Genomic DNA, 26,142 nt, shown 5'->3' with positions numbered 1-26,142 from the left:
ATCCCTGAAAATTTCGAAAAAAGTTGCGAGGACCGTGTGCACTCCGTTCGCCACGGTCCCTGACATTTTTTCTAAAATTTTGAGAGATTGTCATGATTGCATTTAACAGCTTAAATCTAGGAGATTGGCTGATTTTATTGAAATTTGCTACCTCTAAATTCAAAAATAAATTCAAAATTCAAGATTTCAATTTTCAAGATAACAATTAAAATTAAGTGCTACCCCCTTGGCCCTAATTTTCAATTATGCCTACCTTTCTTAGAAGTTGTGTTTCCCTCTTCTTTCACAAAATTCAAATTGGATAACCATTATCTCATTGTTCAATTTCGCCAACTTTATTTTTCAAAATTCAAAATCTTCTCTCTCTCTAGTGCATGATTTTTACAACAATAAGCCCTCCTTACACTATTCCCGTTAGACGAAGCCTTAGAATTAAGTCTTTCCAAGGTTTAATTACCGAGGAGATGGATCCTAATTTGAATGGCCCTTTTAACGAGGACATGGGTAATTCCTCTAATCCTCTTAATGATGAAGAAGCTCTCCATGAGGTTTCTGTAGAACAACTTTCGAAATTGGATAACCAATTTGATGATTTTCAGCAATGGATGTCTCAAGAATACCCTGATAGTGAAGCTCTTTCATTGATTAAGGGTCTAAAATGTATGGTTCAAAGTGATAAGAATGGAATTGATATTTTACGTAGTATTGCACACATTGTGGATTCGAATGTGATGCCTATGAAGAGTTGTGCCGAAACTTTAGGTTATACACAACCTCCTACTCAAGTCAATCATTCTATTCCTTTGACAACTTCTATTGCTAGTATACCTACTTTTACATCAAACATAATGACTACTTCAATACAAAACATTCCACCTATGATCACCCGTCATGGGGGCAATCCTACTTCTTCATTCATTCCTTCAATGAGTGTTCCTATTATATCTCCACAAATGAACATGACGCAAGGGGGCAATTCATTTAACCATTCCATTCCTCCTTGTAGTGCTCCTTCTTTCCAATCATCTCTTATGACTAACTATCATAGTGTCCCGCCACCTTACTCTCAATCAATACCTTCTTTCAATAACATAATACCTCCATCACAATCTAACACGACTAATATGAACTCTTCGACTGAAGCGACCATTAACAATCTTGCACAAACTGTCTCTTCTTTACAACAACAAATTGCTTCTATGAATCAATCTAAGTTTAGTGTGCCCACATTTGATGTTGCGAGCCCACTTTCTCTTGACATTGTTCGAGCTATCCCCCCTAAGCATGTTGAAATCCCGCAGTTGGAGCTTTATAATGGTAAGGGTGATCCTCTAACACATGTTAAGACCTTTCAAACAATATGTACCGATTTTGCCCATGACCAAAGGTTGCTTGCAAAACTGTTTACTAGAACATTAAGAGATAAGGCTCTACAATGGTATTGCTCATTGCCTTCCTATTCTATTATTTCCTTCCAACAACTTGCAAATGCTTTTATTCAACAATTTCAAAACAATATAAGTCCTAAAGTTACTTTGACTGATTTAATGCATTGTAAACAAGGTGTTAAAGAAAAAGTGACTGATTTCATTGGTAGATATAAGCATCTATGTGCTCAAATTTCTTTCCCAGTACCTGACAATGATATTCAAAGAATCTTTATTTCTAATTTACAAAAAGATATTAGAGAAAAACTTTTGTTTTCTGAGTTTACTTCTTTCCAACAGTTGTGTGCAACTCTTCACAATTATCAACTGACTGTGAGTCAAATGGAACAAGCAAATCCTATGGCTCCGAGTGATAAGGTTGATAGTAGTCAACAACCATTTGGGAAGTTTAAACCAAACAGAGAGGTCATTAAGTTCAATGAAAACATCATCAACAACAATATGAATGCAGCATCAGGTGTGCCTCCTATTTCTAAGTTTTTCAAGAAAGAAAGAAAGTTTACTCCTTTGAATGAATCATTGCATAGTATTATGAATAAGTTATTGGAACAAAACGTGCTTACTCTTCCTCCTATAAAGCAAATAGATCCTGCAAAGATTAATTCACCCTATTTTGATAACAAATCTTTTTGTCAATTTCATCGTCAACCTGAGCATGATACTGAAAAATGTTTTGCTTTAAAGGGTAAAATTCAAGATTTGATTGATAATAATACTATCTTTGTTTCAGGTGTGAATGATAAAGGCAACACATCTATAGCTCCTCCTAACCAAAATCTTAAGATTTTTACTGATCCATTACCTTCTCATACCTCTAATGTGATTGAGACTAATGATTCCTCTTTCTCACCTGATAGTCTTGTGTCTATGACTCCGAATGTGATTAACTTTGTGGAGCAGCAGAAAATCCCTAAAGAACCTTCCATCACATTTGATTCCAGTGAAACTATCAGGGCACCTGATGGTCCTTTATATATAGTTGCAAAAGTCAAAAATACACCTTGCCATGGAGTGCTTATTGATCCTTCTTGTATGGTTAATGTCATTACTGAAGAATTTCTTTTTACTTTGCAATTGAATCAAGTGATCTATGACAAAACAAATGTGGTTGTGAAATTATTTGATGCATTTTCTTCTCCTGCAATTGGTTCTATTACATTACCTATTGAGGTCCTTAACAAATCCCTTGATGTGAGCTTTGCTATTATTCCATCATCCGAACAATTTCGTGTGAAGCTAGGCTATCCTTGGCTATCTTCCATGAAAGCTATTGCTTCTCCTATTCACAAGTGTTTGAAATTTCCCCATAATGGTGAAATTGTTACTGTCAATCATAGTCTCTTTAAACCAGCTGAAAGAACTTCTAGCGTTCCTATTGATTATTTTTGGCCTAAACAATTTCAATCTCTTCCACCACGAAGTGATCATCTTTTCAAATCTTATCAAAAGTGGAAAAAAGATATGATCCTATCTCTAAGTGAACCTAGAACACCCAAACTTGATATTCCTATCGTTCTTGAGAAGGAAGTTCTTCCTTTGAAAGATAAAACTAATGTCCTTCCTCAAGAAGATTCCCAACCCATCCCTATGGATGTGACTACGTCTATGTCTAATAAACTTTCTAAAGGTAGACCTATACCTCCTCGTCATGATGGACTTGGTCTCCTTCCTAAACCAAATATTCCTCCTTTATATGGAGCAGTTCCTCCTCCTTCCTCTTATAGAGAGAAGAGACCTTCCTCTTCTCCTATTATTCAACCTAAGAGACCACAACCTAAACACCCAAGTGATAAGGATGAGAACATTCCTCCTCCTCAATCTTCTCAACTTCCTACTAAGACTAGACGAAATCGTTCTGCACGTGAACGCCGACGAAAGCGTCGTCTTAGAGCTCAGGCAGCTGCTTCTCAAACTTCGCAATCCCCAAAAACACCTTCAGCTAGTATAATTCCATTTTCTCCTCAGCCGAAAATTGAGCCAAAATCTCCTAAACATAAGATGCATGATGGTTTTGATCCTGTGCGAGTTAAAGATCCCATTTTTATAAATCTTGATGATGATATAGATGAAAATGTGACTCTTCTTGCTTCTGATAGTGAATATGAATATGTTGACGTTGATAACCATTTATCTAACGAATTTTCTAAAGCTCTTATCCTAGCTCCTAGACAAGAACAACGTGGCTTGGAACATGAACATAGCCCTTGTTTGGATCTTGTGATAGCTCCATCTGCTGTGTTGGATGTTCCTCCTCTAGTGTGTTTCCCGCCTTCCCGAAATATTGATCAGCAAGATCGGGGGGTGGATGACGTGCTAGACTAGTTCATTAGCATAGCAGACTCTCTCCTCCTCTCTTGATCTCTTTTGTTACTTCTTCTATGTGTTATTTTCATTCTTCTATTTGTTGTCCTTAGTGTTGTCTACTTGAGGACGATGCAAAGCATTGAGATCTCTTTTGGTCTCTCTCATGTTGACTCAAAAGACACATGTGTTCCCTTCTTCTAGGTGACTTTCCTTGATTGGGGAATGAAGAACAATTATGCATACATACATATGATATACATGAATTATCATACAGCATACTGACTCCAAGGAAAGCGAAGTCACCTCGTGGTTTGTGTTTTGTGTCTATTATCCTTGGGCTTATCTCACACTTGGGGGCTAAATCCTTGTGATAACGTGCTCCGTTCCCTTCTTATTTCTTATATGTATCACTACCTTAAAGCAATCACCCCCGATGAGGCATGTGCAATCGCTTTAACGTAGGGGGCATACACTCCGTTCATATCTCTTCAAGATACTTGAAAATTTCTTGGCGAATTTAGCTTTGCCTTGAAAATTTTTGGTATTTTTCTTGCATGACTCATAGTGAGGGAACCTTACTACTGACAGTCATGGTTCTCCCTCATGATCTTCCCTTTTACTTTGTCAATCGAAGTCGTAAGATCCTTAGTCCATTGGGGGCTTGGTGTATCTTGCCTCCTTGACGTGGTGAAAGTCTTTCAATGTTGTTTCCTTGTACTTTACCAGAAGTATGGGCGTATGCTTATACTCCCACTAAAGTGGGGGCTAAATGTAGCGTCGTAAAATTGCGACACTTGCAATTTTGACTACATTTGGGTCTTCACGATGGCAGCGCAACGTTGATCCTGAATGGAGACCCTGAAACTTGTTTACGACACCAAAAACTGCATCTTTTTGCACCTTGGCCTGATCCTCCTTGCACCCTGTTGTCCCGGGAGGTGGGACCATGGCGCCCAGTTCGCTGGTCCCTGGCCCTATTTTGGGCCCGGTCTCTTGTTGGACATCAGGTCTTCAAGTTTGCAATTTGGAAAATAATGTTCCTAGGTCGGCCTAAGGTCGGAAAAATCAGTCTCCTAACCCTAATTGACAAGTATATAAACTACTTTTCCCCTCCTAGAAAAAGTAAGTAAGGAAGGAAGCAAGTGCAAGACACGGAAGTGATAGACAAACATTCAAACATTCAAACATTCAAGCATTCAAGCATCCCTTCAAGCAATTGAGCATTCTAAGTCTCCATTCAAGGCTAGGTGTTGCATTCAAGACAAGGATTCAACCATTGAAGAAGAGATCACCTACAACATATAACATACAACATCATTACACCTTCGCATGTAAGAATACAAACATTCTTACAACAAGGTATCAATACTTGATTACATTACAAACATTTACATTTACAGCATTCTCATTTCTTGGTTAATTCCAAAACCGGGGTTTGACCTAAAGGCAAACCCCTAATCCCTAACCCCCCAATCGTCCTCTCTTTTCTGTGTGTAGGTTGCAGGTACGCGGCTGTAATTGAAGATCTGGAATCCTTGTGCAAAGACAAACATATCCCCCTTCATTTCGCGGATTTTTCGCAGGACCGTGTGCACTCCGGGCGCCATCGTCCCGTCAACTTTTGCTCAAACTTGTAGGACGGCATCGTCTCGACATTTTACTGCTAATTTCAGGTCCGTAGCTTCATCCCGTGTCCCTATCTCTGTCTACAAGCGAATCTTTCTTACTTTTACATACACTCCTAGTTCAATCCTTCCATCTACATTCTTTACAAAAGAGGGTATCCTTGATGTCTCAACCCTTGAAACTCATTTAGAATTCAATCTTGCATTGTGTGGGATTGGATCTTGTGAGTTTCAACCCCTCTTTTGAATGTAAAGTCTCTCCTAAGTGAAAACCGTCAATCCTAGTGACCTCCTTTCTCTCTCCTTGGAGTGGGGGGAACACCTAGGGTTCGATTTTCCGCTTTACAGTTCCAATCAAATTGTCAACAATATTATTTATCTTCTCTTGAGCTTTGTTGTTCTCCTTGTCAAGATCCTCTATTAAGACATTTGTTTTGCAAGTATCCATGTACAGTTTCTTGAAGTCATAGATTATTTCTCCAAGTTCCGATAAGAGGGTATCCATTTCTTCCTTGTTTTTCTTTACAATATCCTCAAATAATTTCTCTTTTTCTTTTATCATTCTCTCCTTAAATGTATCCTCATTTATTTGATCAACAGTTACTAGGTTGTCGGTGATAAACTTAGACAATGTGTCTAGTTGACCTAAAGAATCTTTATTCTCAACACTGCATTTTGGTGCTATCAATTTAAGAATTGGTATAGTATCATCAATAGCCTTATAGGCTTGTGCATTGCATTCCGTGATCTTCTTTATTGAATCTAATAAGACCTCTATTACATTAGTAGGTCTGAATTGTGTCATAGTTGTACTAGATGTTTGTCCAACAATTTTTACAATAGTCATGCTACCGGTTGTAGTTATTTCCTTGCTTTGTTCGACCTCTGGTAGGTCTATCTGAGTTTGCATTTCCACAAACAAAGTTTTAGGCTTTTCAGTTTGGCCAGGTGGCATTGTCTCTATCTGTACCTGTGCTTCAACTTGTATCAGTTTGGGTTTCTTCAAATGTGTCTCAGACGGTTTCTCTGAGCTTTCAGTTGTCGGTTCCTCATTTTGTGCCTCTGAACTTTGCTTAGTCGGTTCTTCAGATGGTTTGTCTATTATATCTACCGGTTTCTCAATGGTATCCTCTGTCAGTTGCTCTGCCTGTGAAGGTTTTTCTGTGTTTAACTCGACCTCTGCAGTCAGTGACTCTGTGGTCACATCTTTCTCCTTATCCTTAGTGGTCTCTCTATCAACCACGACATTAACTTCCTGAGTATCTACATTTAAAGTATACAGAATTTATGATTCAGGGTTTGTATCTTCTACCAGAGTCTCCATACTCTCAGTGGTTGGTTGATTTGCAGTAGTGTCTACCGGTGGAGTATTTGAAGGAGGTGGGGGCATATTGTCAGTTATTTTTAAACTTGGTGGTCCACCTACCTTTCCTTTACCCTTGTCTCTGTCCTTTTGATATACTCTGATAGTTTTAGGTCTTAGTAATTCTTCCTCTTTTTCTTTCTCCACAAAGAAAATATCCCATCCATCAGTTGTTTCCTCAGATACTTCAGTTACTCTGTCAGCCATTAATGCTACATGTCGGTGAGTAGTAGAGAATACTATCCGGTTAGCCTCGCTGATTAATTTGTCTATTTCATCAGGTGAGTTAATTGGATGCACTACCAGTAATTTTTCAATTTTAATCTTTTTATCTAGTTCAACAATAGATAATCTTCTAGCTTCTAATCTCCTATACAAGTCATTTGGAATTTCATCAACAATTTGTATCAAAAATTTCTTGTATATATCTAAGTGTATAATTACACTATTCTCTATACTTTCCTTATCATCAGCTGATAGTGTATTGTACATTTTATTGATATTCTTCAGCTTACCATCCTCTGTAATTTCGCTAAGAAGTTTGTCAATGGGGGCAATAGTTTGTTTCACCTTCTTCTTAGGAGTCATCTTCTTTGCCAGAGGCCTTACTTCCTGTTGCTTCTGTCTTGTCCTTTTTGGTGTAGGAGAAGGTGCTGGTGAAGGTTTTCTTTTCCTCTCAACTCTCTTGAATACAACAGGTATGTCACTTTCTGAAAAAGTTCCAACCGGGGAAAGGTGAGTTTCTGATTGAAGTTCTTCCAACTCACTTTCAGTTATACCAGTTTGTTTTAGCACATCTTCCTTGATTTCCTTTCCCTGTCGAGTTCCTTTTCTAACAGTTGCTTCTACCTTCTTAACTCGTTTCCTTGATTGTATAGTGCTCTCAATTGTTTCTGCACTACCAAATACTTTCTCTTTCGGTTCCTTAGGAGCTTCAATGAGGGCTTTTGCATAAGTTTCTATGATGTTATCATCTGTCTCATAGCCCATTTCAGTTACCCACATGGTTCTAGGGATAACTGCCTCCATCCAAATTTCATCTTTCTTGATCACAAAACAGATTTCCTTTTGATACTTATCCACAATAGCTTGTGATAGTCTTACTCTGTTCTTCATTCGAGCCTTAAATGCTTGAAAATGCTCATTTATGTTTTTCTCCCGGTTCTCTCCCATATTGTTTAATAGTTCTGATAGTTGTTTTACTACTGGTATATCAAATCCAAAATCTCTAGCACCAATACCAGGTACTTGTTTGGTTATGTATAGCATCAGACAAACAAGTAAGTTTCCAAATATGAATGTCACCTTTTTGTCTCTTTTGATCTTACCCAATTTGTCTATCAACTCATCTTTGAGCCATTCACATATGTCTATTCTTGCATTATCATTTACCATATCATAGGCACTCTTAATACATAGGCTAGAAACTAAGTTTAACCTATTTGCATGTGTAGCCTTATAACCTAAGATCATACTGATAAATCTGATATTTATATCCTTCACATCGTTTACCCTTAGAGATCTCTTATCAAATGTTGCACCGGTTAGGTTTGTCACTAAGTCATTTGAGACCTTCTTAGTTTTGTCAGGTTTGTTGCCAGTTGAGGGTAACCCTATTACAACTTTATTGCTTCTTTTGTGATTTTATGAATAGATTCTAACCAGAAGAATTCACCATGTACTCTGCTTAACACAATCCTTATGATATCCTTGGGGAAATCCGGGATACTAAATATTTCAGTGAAACCTAGGGTTTCTACTATCTTATGTTCATGTTTGACATTTCTGGATTCATCACAAATTACAGTCTCATACATATTTTTAATTTCATCATCACCTAGTTCATCAATATGACAATGTATATACATTCTAGGGTCTTCAACATATACTACTCCTTTAGGGATTTGAGAGAATGCACCTATGCTATCATCTTTCTTAGCAATTTTGGGAACTAGCTGAAAAATGGGTCTAGGTCACTTAACAACTTCAACAACAGTAGGGTTTGCAATAAATTCAGGAGTGGATGAAGATGCCATAGCTATAAATACCTCAATCTGCCTTAAGGATGAATGCTTTGATGGATTTCTTCACTTCTTTGCTTGGAGTACCTTCGCTTGGGAATTTTCACACTCTAGAATATTTGAATGTTCGGTGAATGAAAAAGGAGCCAAAACACTTGCTTTATAATGTTATTTTCACCAACTACCACATTTAATGCTTGATGGTTAAGTCACAACTTAAGTCATCTGCCGATATAGAAGTAATTTCAACTTCTCACCATCAACCGAGGGAATAATAGCATGTTTTTCATTTTGTTGCTAAACCCCCAAGATAATTTTCTTTAGTTAGATGAAGAGTCTCCTACTAGTGGAGTGTTACTCTGTTCTGTCGGTGGAGGAGTAATCACTTCAAATTAGCATCTGCTATGCCAGATCCAGTACTGGTTTAAGCTCTGCTACATACATAAACCCTTAACCTATAATTGGCATAGTAGGTATGCTTATCTCGCATCCTATCACACATATTTCCTATTACAAAATGATCTCATACATATATGAGTCATATTACAACTTGCCATGTCGGCTTACAATGATTTAACAATTAATTACAAAATACATTTCAAACAAAATTCCTGTCGCCCAGGGTGTCGGTATCCTTCCTTTCATTGCCGGTGTTCTGTGTGCCAGTGTAGAGTTTGTCATCGCCGGTGCCGGTATCCTGTCTTGCCGGTATCATATGATTGCAAGGTTGCCATCAATGACAAAACCTTCAATCACCTACAATTTCTCATTGGAGTGTGCATTTGCCAACATTTGCATCCTATTGCAAGGGCATCATGGTCTTCCATATCACGGCGTCATAAGGCACATGTTTGCACTTGACCTTTTTATCACATTCTTGGCACATTGTCATCTTGGTTCCTCATACCTGGGTGCATAACGTGAAGAACAATATCAAAACTAGGCTTGCTCTCCACATCTACACAACAAGAAATTCCATCCAGTTCATTTCATTCATTCATCTCATCTTTCTCATCCATTTATCTTGGAGACTCCAATTCATTCATTCCCCCCTTCATCATCTTTATCTTTTTTACATTCTTTCATCCTCGTTCCTCCAATCCTCGTATCCATTTTGAGAGCACACTTGTGTTCTTAGAACTCGCATGTCCTCTCAAGGGGGCATACCACTACCTCCTCATCATCCTTCCTCATCTCACTTATGATTGGGGCATCATGCTACTAGTCCTTATCTTTTTCATCCACTATGTTTTATTCTTCTTTGATATAACATCATTTCGTGATGCTATATCAAAGAGGGGCAAAATGTAGACACCTAAAATTAATTATATTCATATTTAATTAATTTAAGCCATGAGCTATATAATTAATTAATTTAATTGTGTGAGTCTCTTTCTTCTTAAAATTAATTAAATCAAATTTAATTAATTTTATCACTGCAGTCCAATAATTAATTTATCAAAATTAATTATTCCCCATTCTTCTAAAGTCATCTCAATCATTAATTCTTGTAAATCCTCTCTTTGTTGATTAATGACAATTAATTGACCAAGTCATGTGATTCCTACAAATCACTTTTTCAAATCATCACTTAGCCTAATTAATTCTTCTAAAAGCATGATTATCATTATTCCTCAATTTTAAATTCCTTCACTCATTCTCGCTTCTCATGTCACATCCTCCTTAATTTCTCACTTGCACTCTAATCCCTCATTAAGCCACCTAATCAATTCCCTTGATCATTCGCACATACCTAATCACCTTGATTAGGGATTGGTCAACTTTGATCCTTTCAAAGAAATTCAAATTATTTGAATCTCGCCATGCAACCTCTTCCCAAGGAATTTTTAATCCCTTTATTCATTTAGTCTTCCCAGACATCTCTTATTTTGGAATTTTTAATTGCTCTCCCCTTTCTCCAAGGATTTTTTAATTCCTTTTTCTCTTTCCAATGTACTTGGGAGCTCTTCCCCATGAACCTTGAGAGGTGTGGAGACAAGAAATGCCTTTATGGCATATCTCTTGAATCATGCACCTTGTCATCTTTATCAATGTGCTCCCTCTCAAATCGGTCTCAACCCTTCATTCCAAAGTCTATCTTGACCCTTCATTTTGGCCTCTCCAATCTATAAATTGGAGTCTCATTTCCTCACAAATCATGGATATCCACTTTTCATGCATCCTTATGATGGCCTTTTATCTACTCATCATTACATTATCATAATGTCATTTTGATTTCAAAAGCCATATCCAAATTTCATCCATTTAGCAAAGTTCGTGGAGATGAGGAGGACAAGGAAGAGTTATTTGCAATGGGAGCTTCATGAGTATACTTTATTTTATGTTGTTTATCTCTCATTATGCTTTCATTTCAAATATTTCTTGATAATGTCTTTAAAATGGTTTGATTTTCTTGACTAATCATACTAACCGATGCAAGGCAAAAGGGGCACAAGGCACAAACACAAGTTCAAACGTTAATAGATTAGTTCCAACCAAAACTAAACACAAATGAACCCAAAAACCATAAGATGCATACCGAGAGAGATATGAAACAAACAATGAAAATCATACATAAACGAAAGAGAGAAAGAAGACTCCCCAAGATGCTCCTAGAGATGTTCATAGATGTTTCTCCCTTGTTCTTATCCTCTTCAAGATCCAAATGGGTGATTGTAAGTAGCTCTCAGCTTTTAGCACAAAACCATGGATGTCATGAAGATTTGAAAATGGTTGAAAGATGATCTAAAATCTATTATTATGCAAATGTTTAGACTAAGATTGCTATGAGAAAGCTCTATGAAAATACAAGTATAATAACAATGCAAAATGCTTCCTCCTTTTCTTGAGAAATGAGGTCCTTTTATAGGGAAAAACGTTGATTGAATGGCCCAGATTGAGTGAGCTTGTGAAGGGCTAGGATTGATGGGTTTGTGATCCATGTGATGGCTTTCAACCCTATCCCATGATGACAAGTCTCAACATGAGATGGCTTGAGAGGAGAGGGAAGAAGCATTAAATGCTTGAGATGACATGAGGATTACCCTAGGAGGGTTTGGTTAGGCTTGAGTTAGTGGATAAAGCTTTTATCCAAGGGTAATGCTTTTATCCAATGTATAAACTCTTGTGCAAGAGTTAATGGAGATAACCATGGTCAAAGCAATAAATGCTTGAAGAGACCCATGAGTTAAATGAGGGTTGAGTTAGAGGGAAAGTCTCTAACCATGTGGGTAAGTTGAGTTAACCATTAATGGTTATGTAAGAGCCATAAAGGCTTTGAAAGACTTTGAGGCATTTTTAGAAGTGACCTTTGTTTGGGAATGTGCAAATGATTAGAGAGGGGGATTAGGCTAATTAGAGGGGGATTAGAAGAATTTAGAAGGGAGTTAGTGGGCAAGTGGGTTTGGTGGGTGACAGAAAATAGGATTTTATTTAGAAATAAAATCTATTTATTTGTGCAACTTGCATTTGTAGGAAAATGCAAGTGGGGTGGCATTTTTAAATAAATTTTGATTTATTTTAAAAGGGGAATTTGATGTGTTTTTAAATAAATGTTGATTTATTTAAATGAGAGGAATGAAGGAAATTAAATAAATTAGATTTATTTAACAACTGGGTTATAGATAAGGATTTTAATTTAAGTAAATTTATGTAATTTGTTTAATTAAAATATCAGAAAGAAGATTGAATGAATTAATTAAATGTGAATTTAATTAATAGAGGAATATTAGTGTACCGAATAAATATTAAATATTTATTTAATTTAGTGGACAAATTTATGTGTCTACACTAACCATTTTATGATGTTACAATAGGAATGAATTCTACAATCACCAATGGATTTGGTTTGTTTAAAGGAAAAAAATATTATTTGCATGTAATGGATTGTTTTTCGTCTTCAAGCACTCATTATTGGCACATCAACTACTTATTCATTGGGGGATTGATAATATTATATTTCCTTTCCTATGGGAGTATATACATTGTACATTTGTGACAGTAGTACTTAGGGGTCATGTTGAGTCGGTCTTTCTTCCATTACATGCACATTTTACTTTTTATTTTCTCTCTTTTGGACATGAGTTTTTTTCACGAGGTTTTATCCTTTTATATGATTGTAAGAGATTTATTTATTTTCACATGGGTGCCTCATTAGGCCTTGTATTTAGGACCCATTCGTGCATTCATTAGTTCGTCTTTGCATTTCATTATACTCTTTAAGTTGCACTTAAGGGGGTGTTGGCATAAAAAAGGTAATCACCTAGTTAATTATTATTAGGTCCTAGTCATACTATCATACTAAATTTACTTATGTTAATATTTTTTTTGTCTCAAGTCATAGGATGTAGACACATGCTATGATCTAACTATATCACAAGGTTTCAACTATGTTTTCAGTTTTAAGATTATATCGATGTTTTATCATTACATACTATAATGATTATCATTTCTTATCTAATAAAATCTTAGGATTCACTACAAATCAATTGATTTTATCTTGTGTGATAGGAGGTTTTGCTTGTAGGTGATCTTTCGGGTGTTATGAGAGTTTAATCATTAACTTAAACATATGGTACCCAAGAAACTTGTAGTAAAAGCTCCGAGGTATATATAAGGAAGGATAGGGTCAATTGTTTCCTATAACAAAAAATAAAAACTCATAAGAGAAACTATCAAAACTAGAAGCTTTATTATAAGCCATAAAACTAATCATCTAAGATTCACCAAGGTGAGTTTTTGGTTACACGAGGCCCACTACATAACAAAGAACCTATAAGAAACTACACCCACACATTATTACATGGTTTGATGATTTTCTAAAGAAAGATCTTGAGGAGAGACAAATGCATGGAGAATATGGCTTAAGATTAGTGAATACATATTGGCCTTTTTTGATACACTTGATTTATTAAGGAACACGACAAGCTTGAAGAGATTGACAAAATTCTTCAAGAAAAATCTATACCCGATATTGAGCCAACAAAGATGATCCTTAATTTGAGCTCTCTAAGATGTATGATAATTAGTAATTTTCTTTTATTAGTAAGTTTGGAAACATGCAATTGTAGAGTAGGAGATAATAGAAAGCCCTCCTAGTAGTAACACAACAACATTCTAATATGGTAGATTCATATGAACAAAAATAAAATAATACAAGATGACACCCATTTTTGTACAAAAAATGGGTAGTCCATTTGATTGCAACTTTCCACCATCGAAGCCAACTAATCCTTGAAGATGATGTTCCAAATGAATGTAATGGTTGGAGTAGAGTTATGACTCAATTAATATGTTTTGAGGTAAAATTGCATTCTAACTATCTTGGGCATCATACTTTGCCGCTCAATACAAAACCAAACTAGAAAGTAATAAAAAAAGATAACATCCACAAAGACTCCACAGGTAATTGAAAGTAGTTGTCAAAGGAAAATTAGGTTATTTTGACACATGACCTTATCAAGAAGTTTGAGAATTATTTTTGTACCTGAATGCAAATTTGTCTATATATACCACAAGCAATATAAATAATGACAACTAACATTTGTATTGAAAAAATCCAATTTATTGCACATATAATATCAAGCTTCTCTTTAGGTAGATATCCACCTCATAGATAATATGACGAACTTATCATAAGATAGCTCAATCATTTTAAATCCCTAAACATAATCTGAGAAGTAATGGAAAAGGATTCCACATACCATACTAGAGATTAGATCTTTCAATAATATCATTAAAGTCATAAATGTTAACAATCCCAAGGGAGTGGCAAAGAGAACCCACAAAGCATGATTAATGGAGTCGCATCTATGATCCACTATGGATTACTTTCACCTACGAGAGGTGAAAATGGTTATTCCTCCTTGACTTGGCTCATGATCACCATGCAATTTTATTTGTGGCTATATAAATGAGAAGCAACAAAAAACAAAAAACCTATAATTTTCAACTTCTATAAACAAAAAAACATCAAAGTTGGGAAATCTTTTGCAAACATCCATTTGGATCCAGTTAGACCCTAAACATTACATAAAATAAAATTCATGGAAGATGGGAACCAAGTGACATGTTGTCATGACCAAGCTCATTAAGAGCTCCATAGCTAATTTTCAAGAAGTCCTATTTAGTTTGTGACAAAAAATATGGTAAATTAATTGCAACAAGTAGCTTCTTATTTGGCAATGATTCTCCTTAGATTCACTAGCTAGACTATGTGAGTGGTGAGAGGCTACATGATAATGTGACAAACTAGTTGTCTTGGAAGAGAGAATGCTAGTGGGGAGAAACATTTGATTAAATCTTGGTTTATTTGTTGCTTATGATGACTCCCATATGGGTTATTAAATAACCTCTTTTAGTTTGTTATGCTTTGAAACTTGAGGCCCAATGACCAACTATTTAGGAACAACACCTTTAGTTCAAAGATGGTGATTGTTCCTTCTATTATTTATTATGGTCTAGCCATCCTCCTTTTTTTGAGGAGACTCTCTAATAGATTAATTGGGTTGAGGCTTGGGTCACCGCATAGCCAAAAGAAATCCTCGTATCTCATAGTTTGAGGATTGACATTGGTAATAAGGGTTTGTCAAATCAATTGAGGTGCAAAACCCTTTGAGTGAGGCATTGGTCTACTATTCATATTTTGATAAAATCCTCAAGGTCTTTAGATTGGTAGACTTCAACACAAACCCTTAAAAAAGAAGAAAAAAACCTTATTGCGCAAAATGAATGACATGTCACAACAAAGTCACTATATGATATAGAAAAAAACCATGATGGTAAAGGGATATTAGATAGCTTGACCTACACGTGGACACAAAGGTAAAATTCCTTAGAGATAACAAAGTCTCAAGTACAAGTGAAAAGAGTTAATAAAAAGATGTGAATGTACTATGGGCCATTGTAAAAAGTAGCCTTAACTCAAACACAATAAAAATGAAACCCCTAATACGGTTTTGGATAGCCTCTAAATGGACCTCATGAGGAGTCTAGGTGGAGTGACCCAATTATTTAATCCACTTTTAGAAGATATTCTACCAACAAAATATGTAATAAGTATAGTTCTCAAGCCATTTACAAGCCTTATCAAAATCATGAACAAACAAAACAACATTGGGAGCATGAGAGTTACCTCATGAATGACTAACAAGTGTATTTTAGTATCGTTTCTCTATAATTTTAAGACAACAACCATAACATCAAATACTCAACTGTTACAATTAACAACCATTTAAATAAAAAAACATCCCATAAACAAGATAAACCAAAATCTTGTACATTAAATTTCAATTTGACACAAAAATAACAAGAAAATAAATGAGTGAAATAGAATTACGTGCACCCATCCAAATCAAAACCCTACCTTGCCCCTCTCTATATCCAATATTACATGGAAATATTTACCTAATTATGTGAATTTAAATAAACATCTTTTTGCTCTAATCACCAACTCGCTTATTACTTTATTACCTACTTTATTTCTACAACAGTTCACTTGGGTAGATGTTTTCCCCCGACTCTCATAACTCGAATTAAACAACGGCACTTAAATATCAAAAAATTATTGGTCACCAACCAGAATAACAGACACGGAAGCAACCGGGGCCTGAGGAAATATCAGGAAACTGGTACATTTTCAAATCCCTTCCAAACATAACAGAGCTGCAATTGCTTTAAATTATTGCATCTTGTTTGTGCTTCCTTTCGTCCATAAATGTAAACACACTTTTTGTTGCATCTCAGCCGATTCGTATAACTTCTTCCTTCGTTTATCAATGTCGCTTATTATATATGTGTGTGCGCGGATGCTAGGGTTTCCATTTCATGTGTGTATGTGCTAGCTGTGCAGAATATATCTCAAGCAATAAAAAAATTACATTTAGAAGTTCAGCTTTTGCTGCACAGTATACAATTATACAGAATTAACAACCAGATGCCTCTAAATGAGCCAAAAAACCTACGAGGGATGTATAACATATCGTGATATGTATTTAATAGGGTTCTCATTTTTTGTTTTAGCTCATAACAGAGTTGAAGTAACTTTAGCTGCCCAGAGTAGCTAGAAAACCTTTGAAACTAAAAGGTTATGCAATTTTGGTGAATTGAAAATCAGATACCTTCTAATTGAAGAGAATAAATCATATGGGAGGGTATTGTTCAAGTGCTTATTGTCATCAACGTTGCGTCAATAAGGATGTGGTCAGGCTCCTATTTTATTATTGAGGTCAGTCCCATGGAATTGGAAAAACTTTAAAACAAAGATATATGAATAGAATAAATATTTTTCCGTCATATTAGAGCCTCACATTTTCAACTAACAAACATCCGGGGTCTGCTGAAGAGGAGAGCTGAATTTTTCCGTCTGTCTGTTTGCATACAGTTCCTAAAATTGCTTTCTTTCACTGAAAATTTACCAATGTAAAAGTATTTAAAATCAATAGGATCACTTGCCCAGAAAAGGCTCCTAAATTCACCTCCTAAAATATTTATATATATATTTTTTTAAAAATATTTTTTCATTTACAATTTTGTAAATTTTCTTAGGAGTATCTCTTCTGCCAAAATTACCCAGCTCACTACATAGGTTGAGATACAGAAGACACAGCCAGTTGAATGTGATAGTTTATCCAATTTCATATTTTATAATGGGTCCTGGGGATTTGAACCCTGGGGATCTGCATTGAAATCCTTTAGTGTTTCTACCTTGCTCATTCCGTTCAGCCAATAAGCCATGATTTCTAATGTTTAATATTTCATGGTAAATTTTATCTAATTGTTTAGCTGATGATGAGTGAGTTAGCTAAACAGTTATCCAGAAGCATTGCAATTTGCTTTTAATCTAAGCTATATTTTGTGTTGCTTTTTGGTTTCTGTCAAGCAAGTCAGCTTAAGGTACATTGAATCAAGTTTGATTAATTTTCTTTTTTTCCTTTGCATTGAAGTAGCTAATGTTTTGTTTCAATGGTTTTTCACTTTGGGACTCTAAATCTGTCCTTGAAAAATGTTTTATGCACTTTACTTGCGTAGGTTTTTTTATGGGGTGGGCCTAACTGAATTACAAATTTTGTACTTCGCATTAATGGTATTATTTTAGGTTGTTTCTGCTATATCAGATTGATTTGAGCCGGCAAAGTTCAAGGATCAAACCTTAGCCCAAACTTATTAGCTTCTCAAGTTTGATACTTGGCTGCTGAAGAAGATCTCTAACAGGTGAAACAAATTGGTTGCCGACCTGGGGATTTTATTAAATCTCAGGACTCAGGTCTATGAATAGTGAAAGCCCAAATAAACTGGCTGGATTCAAGGGCACAGGCAACTCCTTGACCCTGCATGCATGCATGATTTTAGATTCATAATTTTTCATCTGATTTCAATAGATAATTTAATTCTGGCTCAAGGGTTTTGATTCTTTGTAATTTGAGCCTGGTTATTCATGTGTTGATTTTAGTTTATGGAGACCTGATATTTTCTATTGGTGCAGAACAACGGAAATTTGTGGTGAATTGTAGCATTTGCTACAATGAGCGGGGATGAATTTAGGTTCTTCTTGTCCTGTGACATTAATTCACCAGTTGCATATCGAGTGGATAGACTAGAAGGCAATCTATCCTGTAAATCTTCACCAGGTATTTTTCAAGTCTGCTTGCATTGAAATGATATTAAAATATCATTTCTTTGGACGCTAAGGAACATAACAGATGAGATAAGTGTAGGAATTCACTCATGTAGATTGAGCTTACACTCATAATTGTTTCTTCATTTGGAATCTTGGATATTGAATAATTACATTCTTTGATTCTCTGACAGCTCATTTTTTAACTACATGTTGGTCTTCTTTGAATACGGTCTGATCGTTTGTTAATGTTGTTGAATCATATTGCCGAAAGTGAGATTTAGATATGTGTTGTGGTACACTCTGCCCTTTTAGATAAGTATGGACACTAAGTGTTTATGAATTTGGTAATGATTGATAAGAGATGTATCATGGATTGAAACTGGAGACAAGGTCATGGCAAGCCTCTTTTCTCCAGCTCAACATATTTCTATGAGCTTATACATGGAAGATGATAAATCTCCCCTTCATGCATAGCTTGTTAAAAGTATTCCTAATCCCAAGACTTGATCCATGCCACATGGAAACCTTGTTGCTGCTTCTGTTTTGATGTTGATTGCACCTGCTACCAGTACCATAACAGGGAGGTTTCCTACATTTTTGTTCTGTTACCAGACATAAGACTTACGCACCTACACCAAGATTAGCCTATGTCCTCAGTATCTGTCAGTTACTAATTACCCTTAAGACACTGGAACTGGTATGCATGTTTACACCTGAAACAATCATTTTCCATCATCTAAAGCAGCTAGTGGAGTACAGAAAATACACAAACCATGGAACTGAAAAGTTTTAGCTCAGGTGCAGGAAGTTCTCAAATTCAAGCAGAAGATTTTGTAAGTGTACCCTTGCATTAGTTGCTGACCTGAAGGTCTTAGAGGTGGTTATGCCTAGACAGTTTCCCTGTTAAAATCTATACTGGGAATATAACCTTTCAGAAGACACAGTGTTAAAAAAAGAGGATAAATTCTAAAAGAAGCCCCAGTATTGTTTCCCAGACAACCAATCAAAACCTATAAGTCATTTTAACTGCCCCAGGAACCTCTGCTGACGTGGTAGAGAGATAAACCCATAAACCCTCTAAACGTCTGTCTTCAAGAATTTGAAAATAATTAGTTGCTTAATGGCAGCTTATGCATTATAACACTCAGTGTAGTCATTAGTAGTTGATTTTCTATGTTTTGGATTTGGTTTGTTTGCTTGAAAGATTGTTCCTACATATGGTTTGAGGAAGGTCTACCCTAGTTTGATTATTAGTAGTACTGTTCAGCTATCTTGAAATAAATCCATCATTTCCCTTCGTCTGTTCCAGGAGATGTGGTGTAACCTTAGAAGGATGTAATATGCCGTTCAATACATAATGAGAATGTCAAGAACAAGTAATTCTCAAAAAAAGGAAAAAGAAATTTTGCACCATGCCACATAATCATGTAAATAGTTATGCAATACATATTTAGAATTTGAAAATGTAACTCTCACTAACACTGCAACAAATTACATTCGGAGGTTTATGAAAATGAGATTATAACAGTTACATGTAAAAACATTCTCTTTCTCAACTTCATAATAGTGCCACTGCTTCATTAAGATCCATGAGGTACATGGATGATTACTCTACTCAATTCAGAACATTTCATAACTCTTGCAATAGAAAAGTTGGCAACTTATTAATCCTGCAACATGCATATTCTCATCTCTTGTTTAAGAGCAATGAGTGTCACTTATCTACTATGCTATCCCAACCTTTCAGGGCAGGACGCCAAGAGATGGCAGGATGTATTTTTGGTATGGAAATTGTTTTTTGGCCATTTTTTAAGAGACAAAAGGGGATGACTATTAGAAAAAAAGGAATTTTTAAAAAATATAAAGAAATTTCAAATATTCATATGATAACCTTGATAAAGCATTCTTCATAGACTTCATAAAAGTGTAATACATAACATTAGACTTGATTTGAGATTTTACATGAGAATTTACAAACAAGCTAATGAAATTTAAATGCTTTCATTGTTGATGTGCATACATATATAAGAATTACAACAAAATGCCCAAAGGCTGCAAGTTTCAATTACATAATGACATAATCATAGAAAATATCTAACTGTCACTAATCAGCAGATGCATTTGGTAGCTTTGTATCAAAATTGGAGCTCAAGTGCAAGTCATTGCCGCTATAAGGGGCTGCCTCAAGCAATGGAACCCCAACCAATCCCTCCTATCTCTTCTCATCAATCTGTATAGCATCTTCGAGATCAACATCTCAATGTGAGGTTAGAGTTTGGTGATATTGAGGGGTGTATTGATCTTGTAGCCACAAGACACAATGTTAGTCATGGGGCTCGCCAAATTTTTGACTTCAGGGTCGAAATATGGCTAACTTATAAAAAATGTCTGAAATTTGTTAAAATTTGCCTTCAAATTCATGGGAATACATACAAAGTTTTTTGATTTAAAAATATATGCTCAAAAGGAATTTCGCTGGTGGGTGAGCAATAGATAGTGGATGTCAGGAGGTATGAGGGCCACCACTGAGTTCTTTAGGGGCTGCAGGCTGGCACAATGCCTTGCCGGAAAGGATTTGTGGTTGGTCGCAATGGGAAAGGTAGGGTTTGAGGGCAGCCGTGGCAGGATAGGCTGTTGTCGGCATATAATTGCCTAATTTTTTCAATAAATGTCACTGTGTTTTTTTTTGCCGCTTTTCCAAAAATCCTTTTTTTTTTTCAAAACACTTGCTAGAAAAGAAATTTCTTATGCTTCTCAAAAAAACTCTGCCGGATTTGGCAAGAGGATAATGATGTTAAATATATTATATATTTAATATAATATAATTTTAATTTATTGTTTCACTTTTATTTTTAATATGAACATTTAATAATTAAAATTTTAATATTCTATAGTATTTAATTCAGATTTTTAATTATTAATCTATAAATTTTTTAAAATTTAAACTTAAATATTAAAATTTAAAGTAAAAAAAATTAATATTATTTATTTTGATGATTTTGTAGATCTATCATTTAATAAAGTGAATTGAATAACAATTTTTTTTTCAAACTTTTTTCCTTGTTGACTTTCATCGGAATTTATTGTTGTTGAATTCAAATTCGAACGCAAACCTTGTGACTTGGTGTACAAGTATCAACTTCTTCAATCGCCTAGACATAAGGTTGTTCCTCTTGACTGATTGGATGACGCTATATGTGGACTAATTCCTCTTTGTAGCAGAGGAATTGGCAAATTGTGAAAGGAGATGAGTGGCAAGTATCCTCAACTTTGGTGCATCCTTGCCATGCCACAATCACCATCCAATATGGTTGGTCTGAGCTAATGTAGTTTAATCCTCCTCGTCTTTGGTTTGCTGAAGGTTGGATTGCAGAGATTGACAAATGCAAGCCATTGTGTGCGAAGTAAAGAAGATTCCTCTTCAGTATACATTTTCAAAGAGCTTTCATGAGCCCTTTTTCACCTCTTCATCATGAGATGGAGGACTCTTCTAGGATTAAGCATACCATTTGGGATGTAGAGCATAGGCTGCCATATGAAGTTCATAGTATTCCACCATTTGGTCACAATGTGCCTATGATTCTTCTCATAAAATCTCAAAGTAAGATCCCTTCTATACTTGCTTCATCTGCCCATGTATTCTATCAAAGGTATCATAAATCTCTTAGCATATCTTATTATTTGTACGATAGGCTCAATGAAGGAGTGAACATATCTACAAAATGCAAACTAGTCACAAAAATCAAAATCTTAAAATAATTTAAAAATTCAACACTCAAATGATAGAGTGAATTGTAGTACAAAGAATGAAAATAATTTACAAGTTAGAAATATTAATAAATTAACTTTTTAAAAATTTAATAATAAAACCAACAATTTTCTTACCTCATTGTGGACTACTGATCATCATCAAGGAGTTTTTGTTTCACACTTCTTCCTTTAGGTGTGCTTGCTTTTGACCATCTACCCCACTTTGAATTAACCACCATTAATTGTAAAGGCTTCTATATCTCAAGCATCCTGTCTAACAAAATGAATTAACTGGCATATCTAGCATTCACAGGCTTGAGGAATTCCTTCCTCGAAAAGATCTTGAACAAAGCAAGTGAAGTGTGATAGTTGCAAATGAATGTCCACACATCTAGTTTCTAACACCAATGCGTTCACCTCATGTATCTTTCCAATGCCATTCAATGTATTGTTCAATGCACGAACATGACATGGGGTCCAAAAATGTGCTTAAGCATCCTCCACCATCAAGCTAGCTAATTTACACACACAGGCTGGATTGGTCACTACTTGTACAACATTAGATGCTCCAATTTCTTTTACGGAATCTTTCAAAATTTGAAACTGGAAGTTTGCATCCTTCCTCTTCTTTGAACAATGAATAGCTCCAAAAATGTGCTTAAGCATCCTCCACCATCAAGCTAGCTAATTTACACACACAGGCTGGATTGGTCACTACTTGTACAACATTAGATGCTCCAATTTCTTTTACGGAATCTTTCAAAATTTGAAACTGGAAGTTTGCATCCTTCCTCTTCTTTGAACAATGAATAGCTCTAAGAAAATAAGAGCTAGTTGAACTTGTGACAATAATATGGATGAGTGGCTGGTGTTTGGTATTGGTCCACCCATCCATGTTGATGGAACATCCATCTCTTATCAAGGTTTGTCTCATTTGTTCCATCAATACACTCACCTTTGAATATTCTCTATCAAGGAGGGTGGCGTGTAGCTTATGTTCTCCACGTGGGACAAATGAGGGACCAACAACTATCATATCTTTGAGCATTTGTTTAAAATAGGGTGAACGCGACACATGAAATGGTATGGCAGGAACATAAAAAACCTTAGTAATAGAATACTTAGCCACATCTCATGCTTGTATGTTAAACATATCTGCAACATTGGTAGCTCTCTTCTTTCTCTTGGTAGAAGTAGAACCCTCTCCCCCTTGAATTCCAACATCTATGAGTCCTAGAGGCAATGACACACTAGGCTGCATACACTTGAATGGATTTCCCTTCCTTCTTGCCTCCCCCTCAAATTGAAATCTAGTTGCCTCAGCTTTCTTAGCTAGAGTTAGTTTCACAACCTTTTACAGATTGACCAGCTATCCACAAAAGATGGCAATAAACTCTAGTGTAGCTGCCCCTTTAGTCTTTTTTGCACAAATGACATAGCCATACTCTACATCCCCTGATTTTTCTTTTCTTATCTTTGTCTGATCATGATGCAAATTGTGGGAGAGGTTTATTGCAGTTAAATGGGACTTTTGGCATAGATTTGGAGTAGTTTAGAAAGATATTCAAGTGGGTTTGTATTACGCAAGTAATTGGTAAATAATTGAATGAATTAAATGAATGATCGAAGGATCATTTAAAGAGTTACAAAATGAATGTTTCTAAAAAGAAACAATCATAAAATAGAAACATCTAACATTTACACTAGATTTCATAAAATTTGGCGAATTTTTTGAGAAAAATTTGGTAACCTCTAATTATCTAGATTTTTTTTTCCAGAATTTTTTTTTTTCTGATTTTTTATAAATCGTTGGAGGTTTTATTGAAATTTTTGCAGAATTTTGTGGGCTCTTTTGGAGCTATAATTCGAAATTTTTGTGGGTTCGTGGACTTGTGTTCGTGGGCAGTTTGGGTGCTGCGTTTGAAAACCATGGAGGTTTTCTTTTGTTTTTTTGTGCCCACAGTTTTCTGGTTTCTGTTTGCAACTGTGGTGTTTCAAATCTGCAACCTGCATTTGTATTCTGCATCCTGCGACCTAGGGCTTCAGATCCTTTATAACTACGGTCTAGGGCTTCATGGAGTCAAGCCTTGTTTGATGTCTTCATCTCCTTGCAACAATGCGACTAGCGCACACAATCTGCTTCTTTGTTTGGTCACCTGGAGATGTTTTGATGGGTTTTAATAAATTTTTTCCCTTAAAATTTTCTTGATGGGTTTTAATAATTTTTTTACCTTAAAAAATTTCTGATGGGTTTTAATGATTTTTTCCCAAAAAAATTTATGGGAGGGTTTTAATAATTTTTTTCCTTAAAAAATTTGTTGGGTTTTACTATTTTTCCTCAAAAACGAAGTTTTATATTTTGATCCATGTCTCGGATTTTGTGTCTTGGGTTTTGATCGATTTTTCTCCTTAAAAATCATGTTTGGTCATCTGTAATTCACAATGTTCGCGTGGGATTTTGGGTTTTGCTTGATTTTATCCTTTAAAATCATGGGGTTTTTACCGTTTTTTCCACAAAAATGACACTTTGTAAACTTCAATTTCTAGGTTTGGTGATTTTTCCTCAAAAATCATGTCTTCTTGCAGTTTGTTTTGGGGTATCATGCTCATCTGCAAAAGTTTGTGGACGATTTGTGTTATCCATAAGTTCTCCAGATTTTGGGAGGGCTACTGGTAGGCTCATCTTAGTGACAGGCTCATGCCACAGAACGTTTTGAGAAGAAGGGGGCAGCCTTCTTTGTTTTTTTCTGGGTAGTTAGAACGATGACCATTAAGGGAGTGTATCAGAATATTGTAATGTTTCTTTAATGGTCATCTTACTCATCTTAGTCATCTTTAGTTAGTTTTTATTTTCAGCTTCTATTTACAATTGTTTCTTTTAGAAACATCGTCTCTTGCAAATTCTTTTTTATAGAGTTCTCGCTCTATTGTTTAATAACATCGAATATTTTAACAGTTTGTTGTACTTGCTGGTCCTGCTACACTCCCACTCCTAGAAGAACCCCCAATGGCAGCTATACTTCTTTCTTGCATTTGAACTTCAACCTCTTCACTCTCACTACTCCCACTGCTGCTCATAATTTATTTTTGTTAAGAATTTAAAACAAAATTTCAGGTTCAAATAAAAGAAAAAGTAAAATCAAGATTCCCTCCCTATGCGTTTAAAAATTTGGGAAAAACTTAAAAAATTGTAAAAGAAATTGAACAAACAAATGCTAGATGAAGAACTTACCTCAAATGTAGTAGATCTGATGGTCCTAGTGCCTTCTTTCCACTAGTCTTCTCTCCCCTTTTCACTGCTGCTCTTCTACACAACTTTGAAAATGTTAAAATGAGAAGTTTTTTTTTGTTTTTGGTTCTTTTGAAGCTTCAGTCAGGTTTAGATATTGTTTAAAGGGTGGTGGGGGCTGGAGGTAGGGGTGGAGGGTTCAATTAGGTGCCCCTGATTGTCTCGAGGATGGCTAGTTGTCCCCTATGGCCTAGCACTATCCCAAATGCATTTGAAATAAAAAAACACATTTTTAATAGAAAAAAGGAATGGCTAGTCGTCCCCTAACATCCTCTAATGTCCCTTGACCAATGGGGGATGTTTTTTAAACGTTTAATCATTTTTTTAAAGGGGATGGGGGCGATGCTGCCTAAACATTCCCATGCACCCCAAATGTCCCCTTTAGGAGATGGTGGCAAAAAAGGCAGGGGAAACATCTACGAGGGGTATTGCTAATAAATGCCTTAATAATCACAATAAATGCCTGGAAAATCGTGGAAAGATCTCAATGCAACATGTGACTATTAATTCATGTAAACAGTCATGCAATACATAATGAGAATTTGAACATGGAACTCTTGTGAAAAACTGCAGCAAGTACATTTAGTGGTTTACTAAATTGAGATTAGGACAATTATGTGTAAAATTTCACAACACACTTTCACTCAACTAATAATAGTGCTGCTACTTCATTAAGATCGACAAGGAACATGGATGATTACTCTACTGAATTCACAACATCTTCGA

At 35.6% G+C, this 26,142-nt stretch overlaps 1 protein-coding gene across 4 annotated transcripts in view; it reads left to right on the top strand.

The window, feature by feature from the left end:
• Window positions 1–16,235: 16,235 nt before the first annotated feature.
• LOC131041142 (phosphatidylinositol 3-kinase, root isoform) overlaps window positions 16,236–26,142 on the top strand; it is a 160,077-nt gene continuing 150,170 nt past the window's right edge. The window contains exons 1-3 of one of the 4 annotated variants that reach the window (XM_057974121.1): window positions 16,236–16,389; window positions 17,856–18,073; window positions 18,243–18,387. In XM_057974121.1, coding sequence (XP_057830104.1) covers window positions 18,282–18,387 — 106 coding nt within the window. In that variant the 5' untranslated portion in view covers window positions 16,236–16,389; window positions 17,856–18,073; window positions 18,243–18,281. Of the gene's footprint in view, window positions 16,390–16,440; window positions 16,986–17,855; window positions 18,074–18,242; window positions 18,388–26,142 lie in introns of those variants that run through there. The other 3 variants (XM_057974122.2, XM_057974123.2, XM_057974124.2) reach the window with 3 other exon arrangements.

Source organism: Cryptomeria japonica, chromosome 5 (genome assembly GCF_030272615.1).
Source record: "Cryptomeria japonica chromosome 5, Sugi_1.0, whole genome shotgun sequence".
In the NCBI taxonomy this organism is placed as follows: Eukaryota; Viridiplantae; Streptophyta; class Pinopsida; order Cupressales; family Cupressaceae; genus Cryptomeria; species Cryptomeria japonica.
The sequence above is the reverse complement of the archived record's forward strand: the minus strand, read 5'-3'. Positions and strand labels throughout refer to the sequence as shown.